The 24624-nt window shown below is 44.3% G+C and overlaps 1 protein-coding gene across 25 annotated transcripts in view; it reads right to left on the reverse strand.

Annotated features, from left to right (window-relative positions):
* TCF7L2 (transcription factor 7 like 2) overlaps window positions 1-24624 on the reverse strand; it is a 188775-nt gene that overhangs the window by 110108 nt on the left and 54043 nt on the right. For 22 of the 25 annotated variants that reach the window (XM_039871198.1, XM_039871197.1, XM_039871183.1 and 19 more), the window contains exon 5: window positions 6438-6539. In XM_039871198.1, coding sequence (XP_039727132.1) covers window positions 6438-6539 — 102 coding nt within the window. Of the gene's footprint in view, window positions 1-6437; window positions 6541-19322; window positions 21951-24624 lie in introns of those variants that run through there. The other 3 variants (XM_039871184.1, XM_039871178.1, XM_039871188.1) reach the window with 2 other exon arrangements.

A 24624-nucleotide genomic window follows, 5' to 3' on the forward strand; every position in this document is an offset into this window, starting at 1 on the left:
GGGCAACTACTTAACCGCCCAGTGTGGAGTTCTCCCTTGGTAAAGTAGGGATAATAAAGCACCTAGAACAATGCCTGGCACACAGGAAGTGTTACAAGCTTATTTGCTATTATGGTTATTTTCATTCACCACTGACTCCACTTTCTCTCAACGTCTAGAATAATTTTTCCCTCATGGTAAGGAATCACTAAATATTTGTGGGATCAACGGATGTGACTCGATGATTGAATCAACAGAGAAGATCAGACCAAGAGAAAGACTAATTAAAACTACTTACCTGAATTCTGGGAAAAGAAAGAAAGAATTCTCTACCCTTCTCTAAATACATTCTAAATAAATGGAAATTTAACAGATAATCAGCATGACTCCTAAGGAGCCAATTAAAAGTTTGGATCATTCCCCTTTCTTATTGCCGCATTGCTCTGGGGGCTCATGAAACCTAGTATTTTAATCTCTGTAAACAGACAGCTCTTAAACTGAACAGACCTATTTGCAAAGAAAGTACACGATGTAGCAACAGGTACATGAAAAGGAGCTCACATCACTAATCATCAGGGAAATGCAAATCAAAACCACAATGGATTAATACCTCACACCTGTTAGAACGGCTATCATCAAAAGACAAGAGATAACAAGTGTTCGTGAGGATGTGGAGAAAAATGAACCTATGCGCTGCTGGAATGTAAACCGGTGCAGCCACTACGGAGGTTTGGAGGTTCTTCAAATAATTTAAAAAAGAAATACCATATGATCCAGCAAACCTACTTCTGGGTGTATATGTAAAGAAATGAAAACAGGATCTCAAAGAGATATCTGCACTCCCATGTTCACTGCAGCACCAATCACGTCAAGATACAGAAACAATGTAAGTGACCGTCAACAGACAAAGGAATAAAAAAATGTGATGTGTATTTAAAAACAATGGGACATTATTCAGCCAGGAGAAATCCTGCCATTTATGACATGAGTAGACCTTGAAGGCATTATACTGAGAGAAAGACAAATACTGTATGATATTACTTATATGTGGAATCTAAAAAAGCTGAACTCATAGAAAAAGGAATGGTGGTTAGCAGGGGCTGGGAGTTAGGGAAAATGGGGAGACGTCAGTTAAAGGGTACAAACTTCCAGTTATAAAATGAGTAAGTTCTGGAGATCTAATGTACACCACGGCGATTATAATTTACAATACTGAATCATACACTTGAAACTTGCTAAGAAAGTGGATCTTAAATATTCTCCGCACAAATAAACGGTAACTATGTATCCTGATGGGGGGTAGGGAGCGTTAGCTAATATTATAGGGGTAATCACTTTAAATAAACGTAGTATCAAAGCAATACATTGTATACCTTAAACTTACACAATGTTACATGTCAATTATCTATCAATGAAGCTGGAATGAACAAAAATAAAAAAATAAAGACAACCCTTCCACCCAAAATCTGCTCCCCTTCAAGGGCAATCTCCATTCACCTACCTTTAAGTCCCCCTTTCTCTCTCAATACCAACAACCAATCCATCAGCAAGTTCTGTTGATGCCCCCTCCAAATCTGTCCACTTTCACCATCCCCACTGCCAACAGCTTGACACAAGCCAAACCCCTCAATGATTTCCCACAATGGTTAGGTTTAAACACCGAATCCTCACCATATCTTCCCCAGGCCACTCTCTCTGTGCCCTCAGGACCTGCTGCCATCATTAGCTCACTTTCTGCTTCTATCACGTGAACCTAAGCTCCCCCCACCCCTTTAGGACCTTTGTACATGTTTTTCCTTCTGCCTGGAATGTTCTGCCATTTCCCACTCCTTCTCTCATACCTGTACCTGGCCAACTCCAATCGAACCTTCAAATCTCATTTTAAATGCCAGTTCCCCAGGGGGCTGTCCCAGCCTGTAATCTTCACCAAGTTCTCAGTCAAAATCTCACCTCCCTGATCGTATTCTCATGAGCCCAGTACTCTTCGTGGCACCTGGCACAACGCCTCCCACACAGGTAGGGGCTACGATGCTTTTGCTGGGCCTCAGCTAGCAACAGAGCTTCCTAGCACACACCAACCGCCAATGAGCATCTGGCAGAACAAGGCAGAATGCAACCCAAGTCAAATAACCCATCGAAACATCCATGTGCATTTAATAACCAAGAGGATGCTTTCAGAGTAGTTTTTTGTTATTAACTAGGTACAGGTCCCCACCCCCAATACACACGCCCCTGAATCTTCAGAAGCAAAAAGCCAAAGGGTTGCCATGCCCTCTGAGCTTACCTGAAAATGCTCAACACAGATGGCAGAGACCCATGTGATGTTCTACCCATCACACTATATTTCCTAAGAGTTTTACACTCTCTTTTGCCATTTAAACAACAACAACAACAAAAGCACACCACACAGTCTGGAAGGCTCTGCTCCTCGGGATTCAGACGGCTTTCTTATCCCACACCTCAGTGCTCATCACACAACGAAACACACGAGATGGAGAAGCACTAGCCATGTACCCCCAAGGTGGACTTCCACACACACTTCAAAAGGAAACCCCCGAGATAAAATGGTAGAAACTTTGAAGCCTTTTGCTGTTTTATAAGTACATACTATACCAAAATACCATCACTTCTGGTACAGAATCTTTTTTTTGCCGGGTACAAAGGAAGTTAAATGAAAGTCTTTGTACAGCAAAGACACCGGGGGTGGCGTCCAGAGGGTGAGCCACCCTGAGCCCAGCCGCTGGAGGCCGCTAGGCCGAGACTCAGGCAAAAGCACTTAGCACAGCCAGCTGGTTGGCACTCATTCCGGAAGAGAAAAAAATAAGAACAAAGAATTAAAAATATAAATTTTAAAACACCATAAAGAAAGAAATATGAGCTACCTATGTAAATTAGAAAATGGACTGGGAGGCTGGGTTGGTAAGGAAGAATCTGGAACTTGTAGCTAGTGTCTTTGAGACTTTAGGAAGTAGATAAATTTCGGGGGAAGGGAGTGGTGAGGAGAGAATAATGGGGAGGGGAGGTGGAGAAGAGGGAATGAGAGACAAATCTGTTGTGTAAATTCCTATTTTAGGACCAGCACCCCCCCCAAAAAAAAATCAAGAAATCATCCTTGGGGAATAATTTCTTCTTTCTTTAAAACACAGATTAGGAGCCAATGGATTATAATAAATGAGACGCTGTATCAGTTACAGAAACTGAAATATGTGGAGTTTGCTTCTTAATTTAAATATAATTCGATCAATTGAACTCCGGTTATTAAGAACACTTATTCTACACATTAATTTTCTATAATGTGGTAACCCATGTACCACATGAAAATCAAATCCAATCAGATTAAAATATTCAGACAAAATGCTTTCAATTCCCATATGAAAATTCAGCCCCAAATGGGAACCGGGGAAAAGTCATTTTCTTAGCAACCTGTTACAGTCTCTAATAATCAAACACTGAACACTTCTTTATTTTCAAAAGAAAACATTAGAAATAATTATGAAACAGCTTGGCCCAGAAGTCACAATAAATCCAAATTTCGGAGAAATTAGGAAGCAATCGTTAGACAATTATTTTGAAACATGTCTAACGAAACACTGTGATGTGACAACACTTTACTTAAAAGAATGAAAAATAAAATATGAGGAAGAGCCCAGTGTCTGGAGAAAAGTTAGCCATTTGTCGGTGAATGTGAACATGAACCAGACTCTTCTGGCCAATACTGACCCAAATGACACATCGGCCACAATGCAGAATGCCCCCTTTATACAGACACGCTGTACCTGCCAAGCCAGTTTTGGTCAGCACACTGCCCTATGCCCAGTGACAGGGTAAACATAAATTTGTAGTCCCAAAGTGTACGAATCCTCAATCCCAAAAACTGCACGTGGTTAACAACCTCCAGCCTTTCTTCCACCTCACTTCCCTACCTCCCTCTACTAACCCGCCCCCCCCCAACATGCAACATTCCCCTCTTCACCCCTAGTGTCAGGTGAAGACTGCAGAAATGTACGATTACAGGGCTGACTCATATAACCGAAGACACTAGTCAGCTGCCACAAGCAATGAGTATTTCACAAGTTAGGTTTCCTTTTGTCCAAGCTATGGCTTTTCTCCTCTTTCCAACTCCCAGAGCCCGCCCTCCACCACCAATTCATAACCTCTATGCAATGGCCCTACCCCCGGTCCCCAGACACAGACCAGAAAGCACAGATTGTATTACGGTTGCCAGCTGTGGCTCCTTCGGACAAGGGTCTCCATCTAAAGGGTGGTGTGTGCTCTAAAGTGGTTGCTATGGTAAACATCACTTGTAATAAACAGTAGAGGAAAAAGGAACTGAAGTCCCCTCACTGCATCCCTCGCCAAAATCCACACTGGCTCTGAAAAAAATGTTTTACCAACTCTCAGACTGTTAATTCTACATATGAAAGTAACATCTTTAAAGCCTAAGTTGTGGCAACTGTTCTTATAGGATTTGAGGGGCAGGGGGTTCAAGAGGCGGGGGGCAATCGCCTACCTATCTCCCAGTGTGGGTAAATCCCCACTCTCACATGGGGACTGTAACGCCCACCAACATGGGCCCCTGAACCTCCATGCCACACCCACAAGACTGTGTCCGCTCTGAACCACTTCTAGGAATTGCAACTTCTCTCCACACTCAGAGAGAAAAAGCCTCAAAGAGATTTTAAAGATAACAACCTTTCTCTGCACATAAAAATATATATATAAGTGAATCTTACTACCAAGCATTTCTAAAAGCTGAGAAATAAATTTCAAAGCCTAGACACACAGTGTGAAATTCAGGGAAGCAGGAAAAGTGAAATGGACAGGCTTCCTCATTTTATCCTCAAGGACTCTGCAACTACCCTAACTTTTTAAACATCGTAGAGTATCGCTGAAATTCTTTTGTAAATCGCATTCACTCTTCTAGGAGAAAGAACCCTGAGCCGATGACTTCTTTGCACCTATGACACTGTCCTGATGGAGACGACGTCAGAGCTGGCTACACGGAACCAGCCAAGGGAAGTTTCCTCTTCTTCCTTAGCAGAGAACGATCCACGAGGCCCCGGAAAGGGAGCAGAGAACTGGGTCCAGTCCTCGCTCTGGCCACTAACACAGTGTGTGACATTGGGCAATTCACTTAAAGCATCTCTGGGCCGGTTTCCTTTTCTGAGAGCAGGTTGGGCCTCGCTGATCTAAGGTCACTTCCAGCCTTGAAATCTTGGCATTATAAACGCATGTGTAATTATGAGCATCCATTTTATTGCAGGGTTGGAGGAAGGAAATGTCAACCTTCTTTCTACATGCCTCATTTATAACAAAAATTCATAAGACATTTTCACCATGACTCAAGATGTGGCTTTGCAGAAACTGATAAATACACACACATACATATATTTAATATTCCTATAAGAGAGGCATAATTCATTAATATATACTCGATCATAGCAAGCTACAAAGTGAGGGGGCAGTTAGCCTGAATTTTGACACGATGCATCTTGAGATTTTTCTACTTAAGAAAACTGTTTTGCCATTTTTAGAAATTACAAGCAACACGGAGGCAAAATAAATTAATGGGTAACATTCTGTGATACTTAAATAAAAAATACATGAATTGTTTCATGCTTTGCATAATTCTACCTGTCATGGATTCATTATAAAAATGTCTTCCATTAATTATTTCAAAAGTATAAAGTCCAGCTCATATAAATATACAGAGAATATTCTAATAAGGCTGAGCTCTCTTCTCAAGAGGTTAATTTATAAATTCCACTTTCAGAGCCTACAAAATCCTTAGAAAGTGTATTAAAAATATATGAAGACACACACGTTATGTTGTAGTCTCTTAGTACCACAAACAAATGGTTCCTGTATTAAACCCCCCACTTTCAAAGCCATGGAGGTACAGATTAAATTTAATTTAAGCCTTTCTAAGTTCATTTCTTGGATCAATCAATCAGCCCAGAAGAAACTGCTCTGATGTGAACACAGAATGTTCCTTTCCAACAATTAAGATAAATCGGGGGGGCTCAGGGAGCTTGGCAATTCTCCAAACTCCAGAGCTCCCCTTTGGAGTTTTCTAATACCCTCCTCTGTAACTTACCTCCCCCTAAATGACTGTCGGGAAAGACTCCGGGGGCTGTATTTTTTTTAATTGTCTTGATACCACGTCCTGTCTTCCCCACACCATGGTGATTGTGCCCTATTAACTGGAGCCCACAAAGCTAGATTCTACCCAATACTAGGAGAAAAGGGTGCTGGGAAATTTTCCAGGTAGGTAATAATCGCTAAAGTCCAATAGGAGAAAACAAGTACCTTCTAGATAGAAACCATACCCAAATATACCAAACAAAATAGTTTTGCAAGAAAGAAAAACTGAAAAACAAGGACCGCTGTCAACAAAAGAACGTTTTCTTCATCTGCCCTCCAATAAAAAAAGTGATTGCCTTTGTCGGGTCACTTACAACGATGTGGGCTGGCGATGGAGAGCGGGCATCCTTGAGGGCTTGTCTGCTCTGGAGAGTCCCCGCCTGGACATCAAGCAGTGGCCATTTCATCTGCAGGTACTGGAAGGAGCAAACAAAATGAACATGGAAAATGAATTTAGAAAAGAAATGCAAAACAGCCACCCCAAAACTCTCGGGGTATATAGCAAGGAGCAGAAACTGAAAAACTCAAAGCATGCAAACAATAGCACTGAAAAACCTTTTAAAAGCATGCAAATAACATGAACAACAGAAAAAGTCATGCACCATCAATAGGTTCTTCCTTAGAGTTCATGTTCAACAGGTACATGTATATAACATCAATATTATTAACACGTACAGGTGGCTTTGGATAAAATGATTTCATTAATACTAGCTCATTTAGAGGGGCGTAGAGGGGGAGAGGGAGTCAGAAAAAAAGGGAAGAACAAAGAGCTCTTCCGAAGAAAGAAAACAAACGGACTCTCAAGCCTGGTGTCATGCTAGGAGACCATCAATTCTAAATCTGTTCTTTCAGGAACCTTTGTTTCTAAAACGCCATCATCCTTCACTTCAAAGAAAGCCGAGTACACGTGTGCAACCGTCCTCTGCTAGAAGTTACTCAAGTAAGGTGGTGGTAGAGTTCCTCGCCCAACTCAAAAGCTTATAAAACAAAAATATTTCTTAGTAAAAGATGCAGAGACAGGACACGATGAAATTTATACGCTCATCTCGAAAGGCCAGAGAAATTCTTCAATAGGTACAGATTTACCACGGAGAGAAAAATAAAGACATCAGCCAGTTACATGGTATCTACACTTTTCTCTGAGATAGAAAATGAATTCATGGTACACGGGAAAGGGAGCTACTTCTGCCAAAAGTAATACATCAGCTTTCAGAGGGACTTGAACAATCAACCGATCGAACTCTGCACCATGCAGATAAGGGAAAGTGAGGTAAGGTGGCTTGTCCAGTCACAGAGATACTTAGCACGAGTATAAGCAATTCCTGGGTACTTGATTACTATTGGTGACACTGCACCAGTTTCACTCAGGAAAACTTCAAATTATGCCTAGGGAATGCCAAGAGAGAAGGTGGCATTTCTAAGAAAAGAGACTGGAGAAGGCTGAACAGTCTTAAGTCAGAAAGATTTCAACAGAGGAAAAAAAAAAGACAGCAAAGGGCAGTCCAAAGAGAAGGAAGGGTTTGCTCAAATCGCATGTGACACAGAAGGGCCAAAGCCACCCTCAAGCTTTTTCATGAGTTCTTCAAAGATACAACTGTCTGGTGAATTAAAACCAAACTCAGTGACACATAAAGCTGGAAGGTCCTAACCTATGAGTGACCTACTGAAGTACAGTCATTTCTCCAACCTAGACCTGTATAAGAAGGGAGAGACTTCTACCACGTTAGGGCTTCTACCGAGAAGCATGCTGAGGAAAACGGGTCACCACTTCCGGTAACTTGCCACAAGACCTTGCATCAAATCCCCTTGCGTCTGTAGACCTTTGGTTTTTCATCTGTAATCTGTCCTATCCGTGGTGGGACAGGTGCGGGGCTGTCTCAAGCACTTAAGAATCTCTAGGATTCCGGGCCCCCAGGCAGTAAACGTCAGCAGGCATCCCCCCTCCCCAAGTCACCCTTATAATCAAACCATTTCCAAACACCTTTTTCGGGAATAATAACATCCCAAGTTGAGAAGCACTGAATAACTGTTCCCATGGTTTCCCTCAGCCCTATAACCCCAGCCAGAGGGCTGTGGGAATCTAGGCTGCCCTGTCTCATCCTGACTTCTTCCCATTCTCACTTGCCACATAAATATATGGGCCTCAACGGTCAAAAACCACTCAATAGAGTCATTTCCTTGAGGCCGACCAAAACGAACGCCCGCCAACACTCACCCCTCCATGTCAAAAACCTGTGAAGAAAAACGCGGAGTCTGCGACACACCTACACCCGGTGCGACCCTCGGTGCGGAGGGTTAGGTTAATGGACAGGTTCTCATCTTTGGCCATCTGCAAAACTGATTTGACTGCATGCAAGCACCAGCTCCACAGAAATCGGACATGTAGGCCTTCTTAAAGGTGACAGACCTGCCCTGCGGACCCCACCCAAGAATCATCATATCCATAATGCAATATTAATGTGGAGACTTATAAGTCTTACTTTACATAAGAGCTTCATTGTATGCCATATCCAATCTCCGCAGGCTACCTGCACCACATATTTTTATGGGCCTACATTTCAGTGCTCCGAGCCTACAATACACATAATTTTCAATTATGTTAGGGCAGCCCCGGACCACTGCCTATATAACATTACTGGGCGGAGGAAATGAGACTCGGCCCCACTGCCCAGAGAGAGCTAACCAAATCCAGATGGCAGAGGAAAGACAGCCCCACCCCCAACGACTTGAAGGGACTCTACGGTGACAGCCCCAACCTCTCCGTCCCAGTGCAACCTGATCCCACAGAACGGCGGGGTCCCCGCAAAGCAGTGCCCGTTCCCCCCTTCGATCTCAACTGGCATTCAGGTTGACGAGGTTCCTTTTGGAGAAGTAAGTATTATGTCAGGATTTTTTAAAGGAAGTTATTAACCTCCTCCCAAAGTGATGGATTTCCCAGGCCTCTTCATCTTCTACAATCGGTCCTTATTAATAAGGAAAATAAATAAATAAAGGGGAGAAAAAGGAAATTCAGTACTATTATAGCCTAAAGGAAAATCTCTTCCTTCGTGGAGACATCAAGCAGCAGGAAATTCTATTCTGTTGGGCCCTAGAGGAAGGGCCTGAAGAAAGCAGCATCTCGGATTTATGAAGCAGTTCGAAAGCCATGCCACATTTTCCCAATAGTTCAACTTCGGTTTTATATCCTTTTTGGGGGAAAAAAAAAGGAAAGTTCCCACCATCCCACTATAAAAACAACACTGGGCTCCAGCTTTCTTCCTTTCAGGCTGCTCGACATGGAAATTATGAATTGCCTACAAAAACATTAAACTTTTCAACAAACTGCAATCAAATGGGGCTGTGGGAATTCCTGCATTGAAAACTGTTGAAATGGAGTCTTGCTCGACTTTCATTTTGTTAAAAGGGGGGGGTTGGGGGATGGGGAATCTCGGTTTAAGCGTTTCATCCTTTGTTTAATAATAATGTTCTGCTCATGGCCCATCAGGGTTTTCCCCCCAAATCATATTTTATAATATGTCTCAGGGAGCTTAAGTTAAGCTCTGGACCTGTGGACAAAGTCTAGAAATATATACAACACCATTAGTCTGAAAGGAATTAAGGCAATTTAAAAGCCTGTTAAATTGTCAGCAAAAAGAAAAAGATACACATCTCGAATTCCTCCTCCTCCAACTCCCCCAATAAAAAAGAAAGGAAGGCAAAGGGGGAGCATTCTTCCGAATCAGAAGGCGCCTCCGGGATCTGGTAGACCTGACAAAACCTGCTCCCAGGAAGTCACCCCATCCTCGTGAACCCAGCTTCAGCAGCAAGAACGGCGAGGAAGGGCTGCTCGAAGAACCTGCCACCTGAGAGCTGCTGAGTCTTATTTCCTAAACAAACAGGTCAACTCAAAGGACAATGACGATGATAATGAAAAAGCCTGCCAGGAAACTCCACATCCTTGATAAAACACCAAAGCGGCTTCCTGGCACTTCCTTTCGTGGGTGGGCAAGTAGAGTCCGTCCCTTTATTTGTTCAGGGCAGGGCTGGCAAACTTTTCCTTTAAAGGGCCAGATAATAAATATCCTAGGCTTTGCAACACATACCATCTCTGTCCTAACTACTCAACTCAGCCACACAGGTAATACGTGTGTGTATATTTTTATTATGTCATGGCTATGTTCTAGCAAAACTTTATCTACAGACACTGAAATTTGGATTTCATGATCATCCTGGGTCAAGAAATATCTTTCTCTTGATTTTTTTCCAACCGTTTAAAAATAATAAAAATCATTCTTAGCTCACAGGCCATCTGAAAACAGGTGGCCAGCCAACTCTAGGCCCTGGGCCACAGTTTGCCATGTTTAGCTTAGGGGATAAATGTGTAAAGACCTGGAGACCGTGTCAGAAAGGACCCCACCTTTGCTGGGCCTTGAATCCAGACACAGGCAAACACGATCACGTAGGAAAGAGTATTCAGTGGCAAAAGGCAACGCTTTGGATGGAATCATCACAAGCAGACTCAAGTTTTGGGGGGAAAGTTTGGAAAAGAATCTGAGCTCTCTGGCTATGACTCCCAGTCACAAGGTCTAGCCACCAGACCACAATCTCACTGAAATGACTATCCCTCCTTTCCAAAATGGAAGTTTGAAAATCCCTGAACAATTCCGACTGGAAAAGGTTCATGCGTTTAAAAGTTCTCACCCGCTTCCCAGGAGACACTGGCAACAGGTCACATGTCATCAAATCACCACAAAAGAGCACCAGGCAGAAATCTCTCAGGTCGTGGTAACGTGCCTGGGTGCTGTGGGATCGACTTTCTGGGTTCAGAAGCTCCTCTCTCAAGAGATTTCGAACGTGTATGAGTTTCGCACATCACAAAGCTGGAATAAAACCCACGTTGTGCCAACAGATGGCATGAGCCACAGGCTCAGGAAGAATGAGGAATTCGAAGTGGGAACAGGGGCACAGTGGGGCCTGAACAGACTGTTCGGTGGAGATAAAACCAGACTCCTCCGGAAAACTAGGTCCTGTAGACAACGTATCACCTGGAAAGGGGCTGATTTTAAAATTTTTGAAGGCTTCGCTCCCCTCCCCTGTCCAGTAGACAGGAATCCCATACCAAAGTACAAGATCAATAACAACGAGAACAGCCTTTCCAATCCAAGCTAATTCTCAGTAGGGGTGCCTTTTCCTAGAAAAGTTCATCTTACAAGAACTTATGTTAATTGGAAACCATTCTCACAATAGATTTCGACAACGAAGATTTCCTAACTCAGCCAGTGCCAGAATGTTGTACATGTTGCATTTCTTATAAAACGGAAAGTCAATACTCTGCCTCAACATTCAAAACTGTGAGCACTGCCAGCCACGTCCAAGGTCATTAATCCTTCCTCCCCTGCAAGGTGTCTGACTCCCACCCTCCCCGAGCAGCCTCATCACAGACCACATCAACTCTACTACCAACGTATGACCGAGGAGGGGTGTAAAACCGTGACTATGATGTGCGCATCGATAAAGTTCATCAAAAGAAAGGTCACCAGAAGCCACTCGTAAGAGGAAAATCAAAAAACTTAGTGAGACAACAGGAAGCACAGGTATAGATGCCGACAGCACACACACACATTTTTCAGGAGCTTATATTGCGAGGCACATCTATAATACGCAGCCACATACACAGGCCTGTGAAGGAACAGGCTTGGCTGTCTCCGTATGAACCTACTTCATTTCTCAGAAACGGAAGATGAAAAATTCAGTCCATCTTCTATAAGTAAGTGATTTTGCCCTGGGGGGTTGGGGAATCCCAGTTTATCCCAATGGTTAAAATAGAAGAAGTTGTGATTAATTCAATACTCTGTGCTACCCTCTGACTCCTATAGAAACCGACAGGTTTCTCCAAGTTAGCACTGATAACATACACTTAACAGTAAACCTATGTGAAACTACATCAGAAGTCTTCAAAATCCTGCAGGATCCTTAGGGCTGTCACTACGAAATGCTCGACCAATTTTCCTGCAGATGCAGAAGGTATAGGAGATTTAAGTTACTTTGTCTTAGGTTACAACATACTCCAAGAAGTGCTTCTTTTGAAAAATACACAGAGAGCTTAAGATAAAGGTTCTATTTAAAGAGGCTTTATTTGCCTATAAAGCATGACTGCATAGAGAAAAAAAATTCAGGAACATATGATTTCTGCTGGTTGGGAAGGTTTACTACAGTTACCAAGGAGAAGAAAACCAAAGGCCTTGGGTACACTCTGAACTTGGAGAAGGCAGGAAGCCACAAAAAAAATTCAGTAATTTCATTTTAAAAGTTTTTTTAATGAAACCAAACATAGCAGGAACTCGGAAATGTTTCTCTTAAAGTTACTACCTATCCCATTTTCCAGCAAAAGAGGAACATAGGGTAAAAGGGAGTGGAGTGGGCAGGGTGTCAAGGCATCTGTGTAAAACACATTTAATAGTTTTATCCTGTCTTTGTGGGTTGGTCATTATATGATTTTTAAATGAAATCCTTAAATTTTTTCTTCCTAATCATCACAATCTAAAGGGTCTTAAGAGTATCACTTCACATTTAGAGAGTATTTTACTAGAGTTCATAACCACATTCACAGTAACCCTGAAGTAAATGGGCAGAAAGTTACACTAACATTTTACCAAGGAGAGACCTAAGGCCAATTGAACAAGACCCCACTTGCCTGAGGTCACTGGGTCAGCTGGCAATCAAGTGCACACGGCGCCAGACCACTGGGTGCTTCTGCTTCATCCTGACCTACCTTAGAACTTCCTCTCCCCTACCTTTCCTGGTTTTTTTATCAACTGCTGGGCATCCTTGCCTAAACTCCAGCCAGGGATCAGTGTCTCAAAGGACATGTCTCGGTGTCCCCAACGGGAGAAATAATCCTTCTCTAGTATCTAGCATCTCTCCCTTTCCCCGCATGGTCACTAGGCAAACCATTAAATTATTTTCCTCCAAGGCTACCAGAAAATTATTTCTACCAGAGCTACAAAGAAAACAAGCAAATAAGAAACAAAAAAAGCCAATAACCAGAACTTGGAATTCACTGTTTTCTTTACGTGGCCAATTATTTAATACCCACGTCACCAAGATATTTCTGCATTTGCCAGGTCAGTGGTTTTGCAGAGAGGTCGTAGTATCACAGCTCATGGAGGCACAAGCTGCACAGAATCTCACCAGACCCTTCCTGTCACACCCAGATGGGCTGGGGCCCAGGCTGTCCTTCCCTCTCCAAAAAGTCACTCTTAAAATGATGACTGTGTGCTGCTCCAGGGCATAGCATATGGGGAAGGGGAGTCCGGACACCTACTTTCCAGGCCCAGCTCTGCTACCACCTAGTCAATCGCTTCACTTCTCCACTGAGCAACCTCTTCCCCACTCTGGGCTTAAGTCTACAGCAGGAAATGGGGGAACGTGATCCCAAAAGTCCCTTTGGGCTCTAACATATGAATTCCTGCTGCATTTACAAAGCATATATGCTCTGTCCAGTGTAGACTAGATAGTCTGAGACCTAGGAAAGTCATCTAATGCCCAGTAAACGGGACAGTAAGTTAGCGAATGGTACAGAGAACGAAACCAAGGAAGATTTAATTCATGATGGTGACATGGTCCCAGTTCCCAAACCTTGGTGGTTTAGACATACTTTTCTCCTGCCCACTGGGACCTGCTAAATCAAACTGTCCAGGTGTGGGCCCAGGGGTCTGTTATTTTTTCCCAACTTGTGACTCTGATGATCAGTCATCAGCATAAACTATCAGTGCTGGGGCAGTGCCAACAAGGAGCATGTACATTTTTGCAGATTCCATATTACTTTCTCAAAGGCCCTTTTAAACCTCTAACTTGATTGTCACTACACCCATTTTAGGTGGTCAAAGCAGACAATCTCCAAACCTATTATAAAAGAGAAGGAAGTGAAGCAAAGAGAAATAAAGTCACTTACTCATGCAGATTCTGAACCAGAATGCAGATCTTAGGTATTTTCAGGATTCCAAAAGACTGAGAAGAATGGGTAATGGGCGCCCTGGAGGACAGGGGGCAAAAGAAATGATGCAGCCCCACCCTCCACTGACTGGTGGGACATCAGCCTCAGACACACACCTCACTCTGTCATGCCCAGCACAGCCCAGGACTAGCCATATCCAAGTCTTCAGACCGGCCTCGAGGTTGAGTTCCCCTGCAAAGTCTGTGAATTCCAAGCCAATGTCAGCCCTGCCATGAGCACCCAACCCTCTGAGCTACGGGCCAGAAAACATGAAGCCACTGGAAAAACTTGAGAGAAGGGGTCCTTACCCTCCGCTGTTGCTCATCCCGTCTGCAACCTCCAGACGAGGTAGTGCAAGCTCATTCCCCACAGCCCCCCAGGTGATGACTAACAATTGATGAATGCTTGCACACCACTGAAGGAACCTCACGATAAAAGACAGACCAGAGACTACCTCCCTTGTGGTCACCACATTTTTTATTCCTGCTTCTTATAAAAAGGCCAAGTACAGCCCAGTTCATTGGGCTGTTTTAGGTACTACCTGCTTTCCTGCAAGCATGCTGAGGTGGATATAAGCACCTGAGGACCAGGAAAATAAGCTGGAAGACATGAAGCAGCTCAGGGACCACGTGTGAACATTACTGGGAGTTCAGTGAGTATGGAGTGCATTGGGGTTAGGGTATGCGCTGACGAATGGGGTAAATCAAATGTGGTACATCCACACAATAGAATAGTACTTGACAATAAAAACATTATGCTGACTTAAAGAAGGCAGACAACAAAGGTCACATATGGTATGATTCCTCTATATGAAACAGCCATAATAGGCAAGTCCAGAGACAGAAATTAGTAGCTGCCAGGCACTAGGGGAAGTAACTGCTAGCAGGTATGGAGTTTCATTTAGGGTAATGAAACATTCTGGAAATAGTGTGATGTTTGCACAACCATGTGAATATACTAAAATCTACTGGACTGTATACTTTAACTGGGTGGGGGAGAACACACACAATCACAGATACACAAACTCCACCGACGATGCCATAATGCATAAAGAATGAACAGAAAAGCAAGAGAAGCAATTCCTTTTCAAAAATTTATACCCTCCAAAGCTTCTTGGGAAACAAGCAATTTCCAAATTTGGTTGGTGTTGGATCTTGGGGAGGGACCAGTGCAATGTCTGGGGAATGCAAGATTTCATGAAAGATGGTAAGAGCACCATATATTCTGGATTAAGAATGCTGATGAGGAGGCATGGGCAAGGGGACAGAAGTGTTTGATAACTGTTTCAAGGCGTATAGCTAAAAACAAATAGAGTGGAGACATTGAGTCAACAGAACTGTAGACAGTTCAGAAGCCTGAATTCTATAGTCCAATTCTCCACCATCTTATGGTCTTAGGCAAGTCACTATGTCTCTGCACCTCAGTTCGACTGTCTAAAAAAATGGGCATAGAAAGACATGGACACATCCTAAGTGTCTTTCAATAGATGACTGGATAAAGAAGATGTGGTACATACATACAAAGGAATACTACTCAGCCATGAGTAAAAATGAAATACTGCCATTTGCGACAACATGGATGGATCCTTGTATCAGCTGAGGCTAAGTGAAATAACTCGGAAAGAAAAAGACAAGAAGCATTTGATTTCACTGATATGTGGGATATAAAACAGAAGCAACAAGCAAACTCACAGACACAGGCAACAGAAGGATGGTTACCAGAGGGGCAGGGGAGTGAGGGGAGGATGAAGAGGGTAAAGGGTAGGTCAAATTTATGGTGACAGACGGAAACTAGACTTTGGGTGGTGAGTACACAATGCAACATACAAGCAAAGTATTACAAAGTTGTACCCTTGAAACTGATACAATGTTACTAACCAATGTCACCCCAATAAACTAAATAAAAAGAAGTACATATGTTACTATATTTTAAAAACTGGGCATGGAATTGCTTGCTGCCAAAAGTCTCCCACTGACTTCCCTCACCACTTTTCCAGCCTCAAAGGATAAACTGTGTAAACGAAGTAAAAGAAAGAGTTATATAAGGTCCAAGAGAGTTAAAATTTGCTATTTCTTTCTCCAACAGCACAGGGGATTTAAAAGCCAGAAGTTACAGGTCTACCATGTAAATTGTGAGATACAGCCATCAGATGACCTTTGAGAGGTACAAAGCCAGGGAGGAACCAGGTCCCGGTGACCTGGAAGGGTTATTTTAAATGCATGAATCATCGGATTGTAGCAGATATTAAACTCAAGAACCTTAAAAAATTCCTTTCCTTTTCCAAATCCATGAGCTCTCAAAACGAGGGGTTTTCCTGGTTAGCTTCTCCCTATCCCACCTCCCCCCACCCCAACCCATTCCACAACAACAATGCGCAGCCAATTAACACTCTTTAGTGCTTTAGTCGGTGGACGGTGGACGCAGGAACCAAAAGCGAGACAGACCTGGCTCGCGTCCTCAAACTCCAACCGAAACCTGAACGTGCTGCGTTTCCTTTTTTTTTTTTTTGTTTTTCCCTCTGTCATATCTGGAAAAGGTCGGTGGCTCCAGCAAGGTCTCCTGTCCAAATTTTTATTGTCCAATTCTAGCTGTGACAAGCATGTGGAGATGCTTCGTAACACGACACCCAGGAAGCCGAAAGGTCAGCAGCGCCTCTGGTTAATTTTGCTTGGGGAAGAAACAACCCCGGGGCCAGGGTGAAGATTTAGTGAGGCTGACCTTCTGGAGGCCCCCGACCCCCCTGCATGCAAGTCTTGCTGCCTCAGCCAGAAGCAGCCTGCCACTCAAGTATCATCTTGCTGTAACAAATTACTCCTAACCCAGGATTACGGCTCTTTCCAAATCCCTCCTAGAGAGCAAGGAAATAAACATTCTCTCCCCAGACTCAGCCCCGGTTGTTTCCCCCGTTGGTAATCCTTGTCTCTATTTGCTTCTCCTACAAGCCTTCATCTGGGAGGTCTGCTAGACCATTCCGGCCCACTTTCCTTTCAGACATAAGCTGAATGTCTCAATTGTCCATTAGGCACAGTAAAAGATGAAGGCAGGCTTTCTGTCCGCAGGAGCCACACACAATAGTTCCCTTTGCCCACACACTTCTCGTCTGACTGCAGACTCCACTGGTCTAATCCCAATCACTCAAGGAAGTCCACACCCCAAATTCCTTCCTAACGTTCCTGAGGGGCAACAAGTGAGGACGGGTCGCCTTAAAGCTGGACTGTTCCAACTCCACCCCAGCATGGGGCTGCCCCGCTCGGAAGAGCATACCATCTAGGGGTTGGTTGAATGGAGGTGGGGGCTGGCAGTGGGGGAGGAGAAAGATCTAGAAAGAAGAGGCAAGAGAGCAGGCTCCAGGTAGGAGAAACTGCCTCTGACCCCAGCCTGTGGTTTCCTTGAATAAACTACCAGGAGATATTTCGAGCACAATAACCTCATTTGGGGAAGGAAATACAGTTCTGTCCACTTCCAAAGTCTCCTCTGAAATACGGGGATGTTTCCAGGGCTCTGGACATAGAGGGCTGTTTTGTGTTTTTAATTGTATACATGGAATGGCCAGCATATGCCAAGAAGCAAAGAGCAGAACAATGGATTTATAACCAGTGTGGGTGTGATCTGAAGAGACAGGGATCTTAAGGTTGTTTTAGGCAAGACTTTGCCCCTGAAGAAAGAGAATGGCTGACAGCACACTCTGACACATCACGGGCTGAGAGAGAAACTTTCTGAAATAACCCAAAGGCACTGAAGAGACAGAAATACCTCCATCAGAAATCCAGACACCAAATCGAATTCCCGTTTCAAAAAACAAAAAACCAAAAAAACAAAAACAAAAACAAAAACAAAACAGGGCACACAGCTGAGGAAACGGAACCAGACGGCACGGCGCATTCTGAAGCGAGCACCACCTCCGTGTCTCCCGCGCAGGCCCAGGCTGACCAGCCTCCCCTCTCCCCATGGGACCCCATGCCTCCTTCGACCAACTTGTTCTCTGCTCTTGCGGTTTCAGTCTTTAAAAGAACTTGGCCTGGGAAGGAGCAATAATGATCTGAAGCTAACCACTCAGCTCATTAGTATGTCATCTGGACAAGCAAAATCAATTCCAACAGCATCAAGTTTGGTTATTCCCTCCCCCAAAGGTCTGCACTATTAATAGCAAGAAAGTTTCCCAGGCTTCAGTTTATTTGTAATCCCAACCAGCTCTGACCACGGAACATGGCCATCTCCACTCGCAGAGCTTCCAGAACCTATCCGGGAGACGGAATTCCAGGTCTTGGTTTTCCGACAGCAGTGGAAAGATGTGGAGGCAGCTGAACTCTGAAGAGGCAGAAAGATTCAGGTCAAAGACGGCCTGATTCCAGGGAGAGGGCTGAGTTGTGGCGGGAACCGAGTACTGTCTACCCACCAAACCGGCTCCTGTGCTCTCCCTTACGGCCAAACCAACCCTGTGGGCAGAGGTAACCATGTTATCTCCTCATCGTGGGAGAAGGTTCTAGAAAAAGCAGGCTGGTGAAAAATAAACTCAGACCCTCACTAATTCAGAGCGAGGTGGCACAGCGGAATGGTTACGAGCACAGGCCCGGCAGCTGGAAGGCCTGGGTTCAAATCCAGGATCTGCGGTCTGGTACTTCTGGGGCTCTGGACAAATGGCTTTGCCTCTCTACGCCTGCCAATCTCTGCCTACAAACTAAAGACAATAACATGGTGGCAATCATAATACCTCCCTTTCAGAATGCATGTGAGTGATGAGTGGTATATTCAGGGACAGAAGGCTGATGGCGTTCACGTTCATGAGCAAGCAGTCTCATTGCAGGGCGTAAAAAGGGAGAAAAGAGAAGCGTGGAGGCCCTGGAAGTGGATGCCGTTAAGTCCCCAGGGGCTGCCGAAGCTGGCACCTGGTGCACAGACCAGCTGATAATGACCCACCATTACCATCCACGTGCATAGGGGAAAGTGAGAAATTCTTCGTTTGGGCGTTTTAAATGAATCCCTCTTTCTCTTTATGTAGTCTAGTAAAGGGCTTGGCCTTGACAGTTCTACTCCAGTTATCTAAAGTTTCTCAAACACCTGAGAGCAAGCCGGGCACAGGTGAATCCCAGCTCAAAAGGTCTTCTAGAGTTCAGCCCAGCTCACTCCGAAGACACATGAGCAACAAAGTGAATCACAAGCTGCCAGGATCAGAGAGGAAAATGCCGACTCAGCAAATTCTCTTGAATAACACTTCATGCTATACCTTTAATGCCAAAGTGCCAAGGAAATACCCCAGGGGCCCTGTTCTTGCCTCCATTATCATGTCCTTGCTTCTTTTTCTTTAAACCACTGAGCCCTCACTGGGTTAAAGGAATCTCCTACTGTGAGGACCTAAAGGAAAACAGAAGAGCTATCAGGATTGCATGCTTTCAGACCGAGCTCCCAAATCACATCCAGAGGCAGCTAAGAACCGGGTTCAAACCTTGGTTCCATAATTCCATTCATTCACCAAAATACTTATTGAGTGCCTCCTACAGCCAAGTGCTGATGCCCAAATGAACTGGGTACTTCAAGAGAAGATATCAAAGCAGACCATCTAAAAGTGGGTTGAGCTCGGGCAAATGACCTCACCTCTCTGAGCAGCGGTTTCCCCATCAGTAAAACGGGAATACAGCAAACAGCCATCTCTCAGAGTTCTTGTGAGGATCAAATGCTTGGCACGCTGCCTGGCATATGGTAAGTGCTTAGTAAATGCTAGCTATTATATTATTAGCTAGCTATTATATTGCTATTAATATAATCAGTGTCATGAGAATAAAACTCAGAGATATTGCGTGATTCCAGATCATCCAAAAAAGTAAACCCCCAGCTATACGTGTATGATCCAGGGCTTAACAGGAAATGAACACGTAACCTGAAGTAAAGCAAAGTGACCAAAAACATTCCTAGTTAACCAGCTTCTCCTCTCCAGATTACTCCCAGCCAAACCCTCCGATTAACTCTTTCCCAGCCTCCTGGGTAAGCGGAGTTTTCCTGTTACTGCATTTAGTTGCCTGTATCTGGTTCCCTCTTAGGCAGGGGTCCCCAAGCCCTGGGCCACAGACTAGCAGGTCTAGTGCCTGTTAGAAACTGGGCCACACAGCAGGAGGTAAGAGGCAGGCGAACGTTCTAAGCTTCATCTATATTTGCAGCCGCTCCCCACTGTTAGCATCTCCGCCTCAGCTCCACCTCAGATCATCAGGCATTAGATTCTCATAGGAGCACCGGTCCCTGGTGCTCTTAGGTCCATGGAAGCTCAACTGCAAGCCTGCTGTTCTAAGCCACTGCATCTCTCCCCTCCAACTAGCTCTCCACCTTAAAGAGATTTCTTAAATGTCTGTGACTCCAAAAGAATTCTGATTCTTGCCTCTTGTGCTCTGCAAACAGCAGACACACAAGGCACAAGCTAGCACACAGTACAGGGGGTTGCAATGCATTAGGATAAACTCAAGAGCTACCAAGAAACCACATAAAATTACCATCCAAAAGAGGTTTTACAAGTGCACAAAAAAGAACAACAACAACAAAAAAAATCTCGAAAATAAATGGCTACTTTTCTCCCAGGCCATGACTTAATGTTTTTTCCCTGCTCTTCTTTCTTCAGAAATACCAGTAAGATTAAAACCTCGCCTGTTAAAAACATTGCCTAAAGAAGAGGTAGACAGTTGGGAAAGGAAAATTCAAAGAACTCTCTGGTGTCCCAGGCTTACCATCAGGCAGAAAAGCAAGGGTCAGCCCCTTGGCACCCTGATTGAGGACCATCACCACCTCTGGTTCTGTCCAAAGACCATTGTGGGTCTCCTCCTACACTGACCATGTACTCTGAAAATGAGGAAAGCAAAGGCCTGCGCTGTAGACGAGACAAAGGAGATATGCAAATGCCCCGAACAAATACATGTGGGGAGTTAAGTGTTGAGAGAGGTGTAAAGAGTGGGAAGTCAAACCAACTCTGACATCAGAATCCCCGGCCACCGAGGTCCTCAGAGGCCTCAGGCAGATTGCTTAACCTCTCTGAGCATCACTTTCCTCTTCTATAAAATGGGAGCGAACGACAGCTCTGCCAGTCAGAGATGCTGCCAAAGCAGGTAGCAGTGGGTTTGGAGCAGCACCCAGAGCACGGTAAATGCTCAAGAAATGCCAACACGGTGACCGCCATTTGTATTATTAAGCTGGTATTTGGTGTTTTGGGCGTTAATGTCGGGAATGCTTTTTTCACTGTTGTTATCCGACACTACGGTTTGTCATCAGAAATTTACTTTCTAGAAGATGGAGGAAATAAAAAGGGAAGCTGTGTGGTAGGAAAAAGAAAAAAACAGTTCAGTAGTAGATATCATCTAATATTTGAGATGAATATTAGATGTAGGAAATGCCCAAAATCTTTTACCCATTTTTCAGATGAGTTTTCAGGAAATAGAGCTCGGGGAGCTCAGGCAACCGGCCCAAGGTCACAGAACTTGGAAGTGAAGGTTATAAGGGCAGGAAACATGTGTGTCTCCCTCTGCCCCTATGCAAGCATGAATGGTCTCTTTAAGCCTCATTTAACATTCGACAAATATTTATTGATGTTGGCTCTTAAACAGGCACTATCCTGGGTGCTAGAGGCAGAAGAGGAATATCACAGGGCCTAAGAGTCAGGTGACCTGGGTAAGAATTCCCAGCTCTTACCCAACTTGCTGTGTGACGATGGGCAGAGATTTCATCTCTCTGAATCCCAGTTATTGCAAAATAATTTCCCCTCGCCCCACCTCCCTCTTGGAAGGGGGCGGGGACAACAAAGATTCCATTAAACATATCTAGCCACTTGGCAGCTTCCAGCAGGGCTTCAGGATTCACTCAAGGTTGGTTCCCTTCCCTCTATCCACCACGTCCCCTCCCACATTCCAAAACAAGCCCTGGTTACTGCGACTATAAAATAAAGATAATAGTAAGGTACCCAAAAAGCATTTAGACTATAAAATGTATTATAAAAACACAAGTTACTATTTTACAGGAAGGCACCCGCCTCTGCATCCACTGGCCGCACTGCCACTAGGAACTTGCTATCTGAATGATCTCAGAAAAGCAGGCTCCCATCAGGTCAAGCCAACCTGGTCCTCCAGCCCTGGAAGGAACAGGGAGAGAAGGGAAGTGGGAGGAGAGGGTAAGAGCTGAGCTGTGCAGGATGCCTGCATTTCCAGGCAGGAAAGAGGAGCGCACGGCACTGGGTACGGACTGGATCCACACCCGGGGGGGAGGGGAGGGGACTGTTCTGCACGCTCCCATGGCACACACTATCATACTGCCTTGTTCTCAGCTAGCTCCCCATCAGCATGGTGGTCACTACATCTGTCTTCCAAGCCCCATATCAATCAAAGAAGCATGCCCTACAGTAGGCCAGGCACGTTCTGGGTGACAAGGACCCTCTGGTGAGTGGTAAGCTGCCCTCACTGACCTCATTATCTTCAGGCCCAGAAGGTTCACTAGTTAAAACAACACAGTACACATACTAACTTCTAAAAAGCTTAGCCTAGGGCCACAGCACATCCTAATATTTTAAGAGGCATCCATCCACTTGCCACCTATTATTCCTGCTTTTAACGAAGGGCAAAGGTTACAACAAAGAAACCAACAGAGTGGTTCTGGGTTGTCAAGTCTTTAGCATAATGTAAACCTTACATCCATCCACAGTTAAAGCAGCAGACAAACAAGGCAGTGGTTTACTTTTCATCAAGGGGCAGGTGTCGAGCCTGGCTGAAAGCCACATGAAAAAAATGTCTGCTGCCTATGTGACCACATGCACACCTGAAAAATCAATATATCCAAAAACACACATCTATTTACCACTCTAAAAAAGAAAAATTAATCACCTTTCACAATACTCTCCTCCAGGTGGTAGGATGATGGACAATTCTTTCTTGTTACTTTATATTTTCTTAACACATTATTTTAATCTTAAAGTAAAATTTTTAAAGAAAAAAATATTTTTCAGTAAACTATCAGAGAGCCATTCATTTATGTAGGGCCTGAAAGGTGAGGGGCTACGATGCTTGGTGACAACGGAAATTCGGCTGCAGAAACTCGATGGGTCTCTCTTGTTTGCAGGGTGGAGCCACTGAACTTTCTGAAAAGGACTCAGAGGCCTCTAAAACCACTACTGAGCCTTTCTAACGAGCCAGTGACTCAGTTTCCTCCAGGCCCCTTCTGCAAAGGTGTCTCAAACTCAGAGGATCCCATTCTGGGTTTGCTGCAAGGGTTGCGATCTCACTGGCCCCATAAACCCGCTCTCACTCTTGTGTCCCATCTGGACGTTGCTCAGATTTCCACCATCATACTCATGATAACTTTACTCCACTTCCTGGTTCTCATGGCTGCCTCCCAAGGTCATGTCCTGCTCATCTCTATCTCCAGTTCCTAGCACTACAGCTGGCAAATACTAGGAACACAGAAAGTGTACACCTGGCTAGCCACCCAAGCAAGGCACTAATGAGGGACTCAAGAGAAAGCCTGCAGGGGTGGCCAAGTCCCTGGCCAGCAGGTTTCCACCCATTCTTCCTAACCAACATGTAATGTCGAAGGCCGGAGAAGACAATTCACTGCCCATACCCAGCATTCTTGAAAGCCTAAATTCACTGGGCTTGCTCCATAATTACATTGACAATCCAAACATCACCTTACTCGGCTCTCTCCAGCCCTTTTAAGTTTCTTGGCTTGTTAAAAATAAATAAATAAATAAATAAATAATGCATTTTTAAAGACCAAAGGGTCTATACTGAATCTCTCTGGATCTCAAGTCTTCTCATCTGTAAAATGAATATAAACATAACTCCATTTGCAAAGCTGCTGTGAAAAGTAAATGAGACCCAATTAATAGGCCCAGCATGGGATTCAATGAAAAGTTTGTTGTTTGTTCCTCTGTCCTTTTTCTGGGAAATAAGGTGACCAGGACAGAAATGCTTGGATTCCCCCAACAACCCGATGCTTTCTTAAGAGATTCCACAAGGCTTATGCTCTCCAAGCAGGAGGGCATTAGGTGGAAGGGAGAGAGTCTGCAGACACCACAGAGGGTGTCTCTAGGTGGCCAGGGCAGGTAATTCCCCCAAGAATTTCCATTTAAAGGTGTCTCCATCACCACAGTAAAGCTCGTAAAGGAGAAGTGTGGGCAGCTGAAAAGTACACCCAAGGAAGAATCAGGAATACGGTGCTTAGCTCTCGCTCCATCACCACGTAATCTGCTTCTTCATGGGTAAAAAGGGATAACGCCCACTTCCACCCATGACACGGGGTCCGCGCATTGAAGCTGTCACGCCTGGCTATTGGAGGAAGTTATTCCGAAAACTCTCCGGCCCAGTCCCAGATATTACTACTATGTGGGACTCAAATCCCCATGCTTTAGAAAAGTCTTATAAACTAAATCCACGGTTCCTATGAGAAACTGTTCAAGTATAGAAAACATATATCAATGTTTGGCTTCACGGCACACTAGCATTTGAGTCTTACTGGCTGTTCCGTGTTAACAAGAGATCAAGAGTAGGAGGGAATACGTCACG

The sequence above is a fragment of the Pteropus medius genome, unplaced genomic scaffold (genome assembly GCF_902729225.1).
Source record: "Pteropus medius unplaced genomic scaffold, Ma_sr-lr_union100, whole genome shotgun sequence".
Taxonomy (NCBI): domain Eukaryota; kingdom Metazoa; phylum Chordata; class Mammalia; order Chiroptera; family Pteropodidae; genus Pteropus; species Pteropus medius.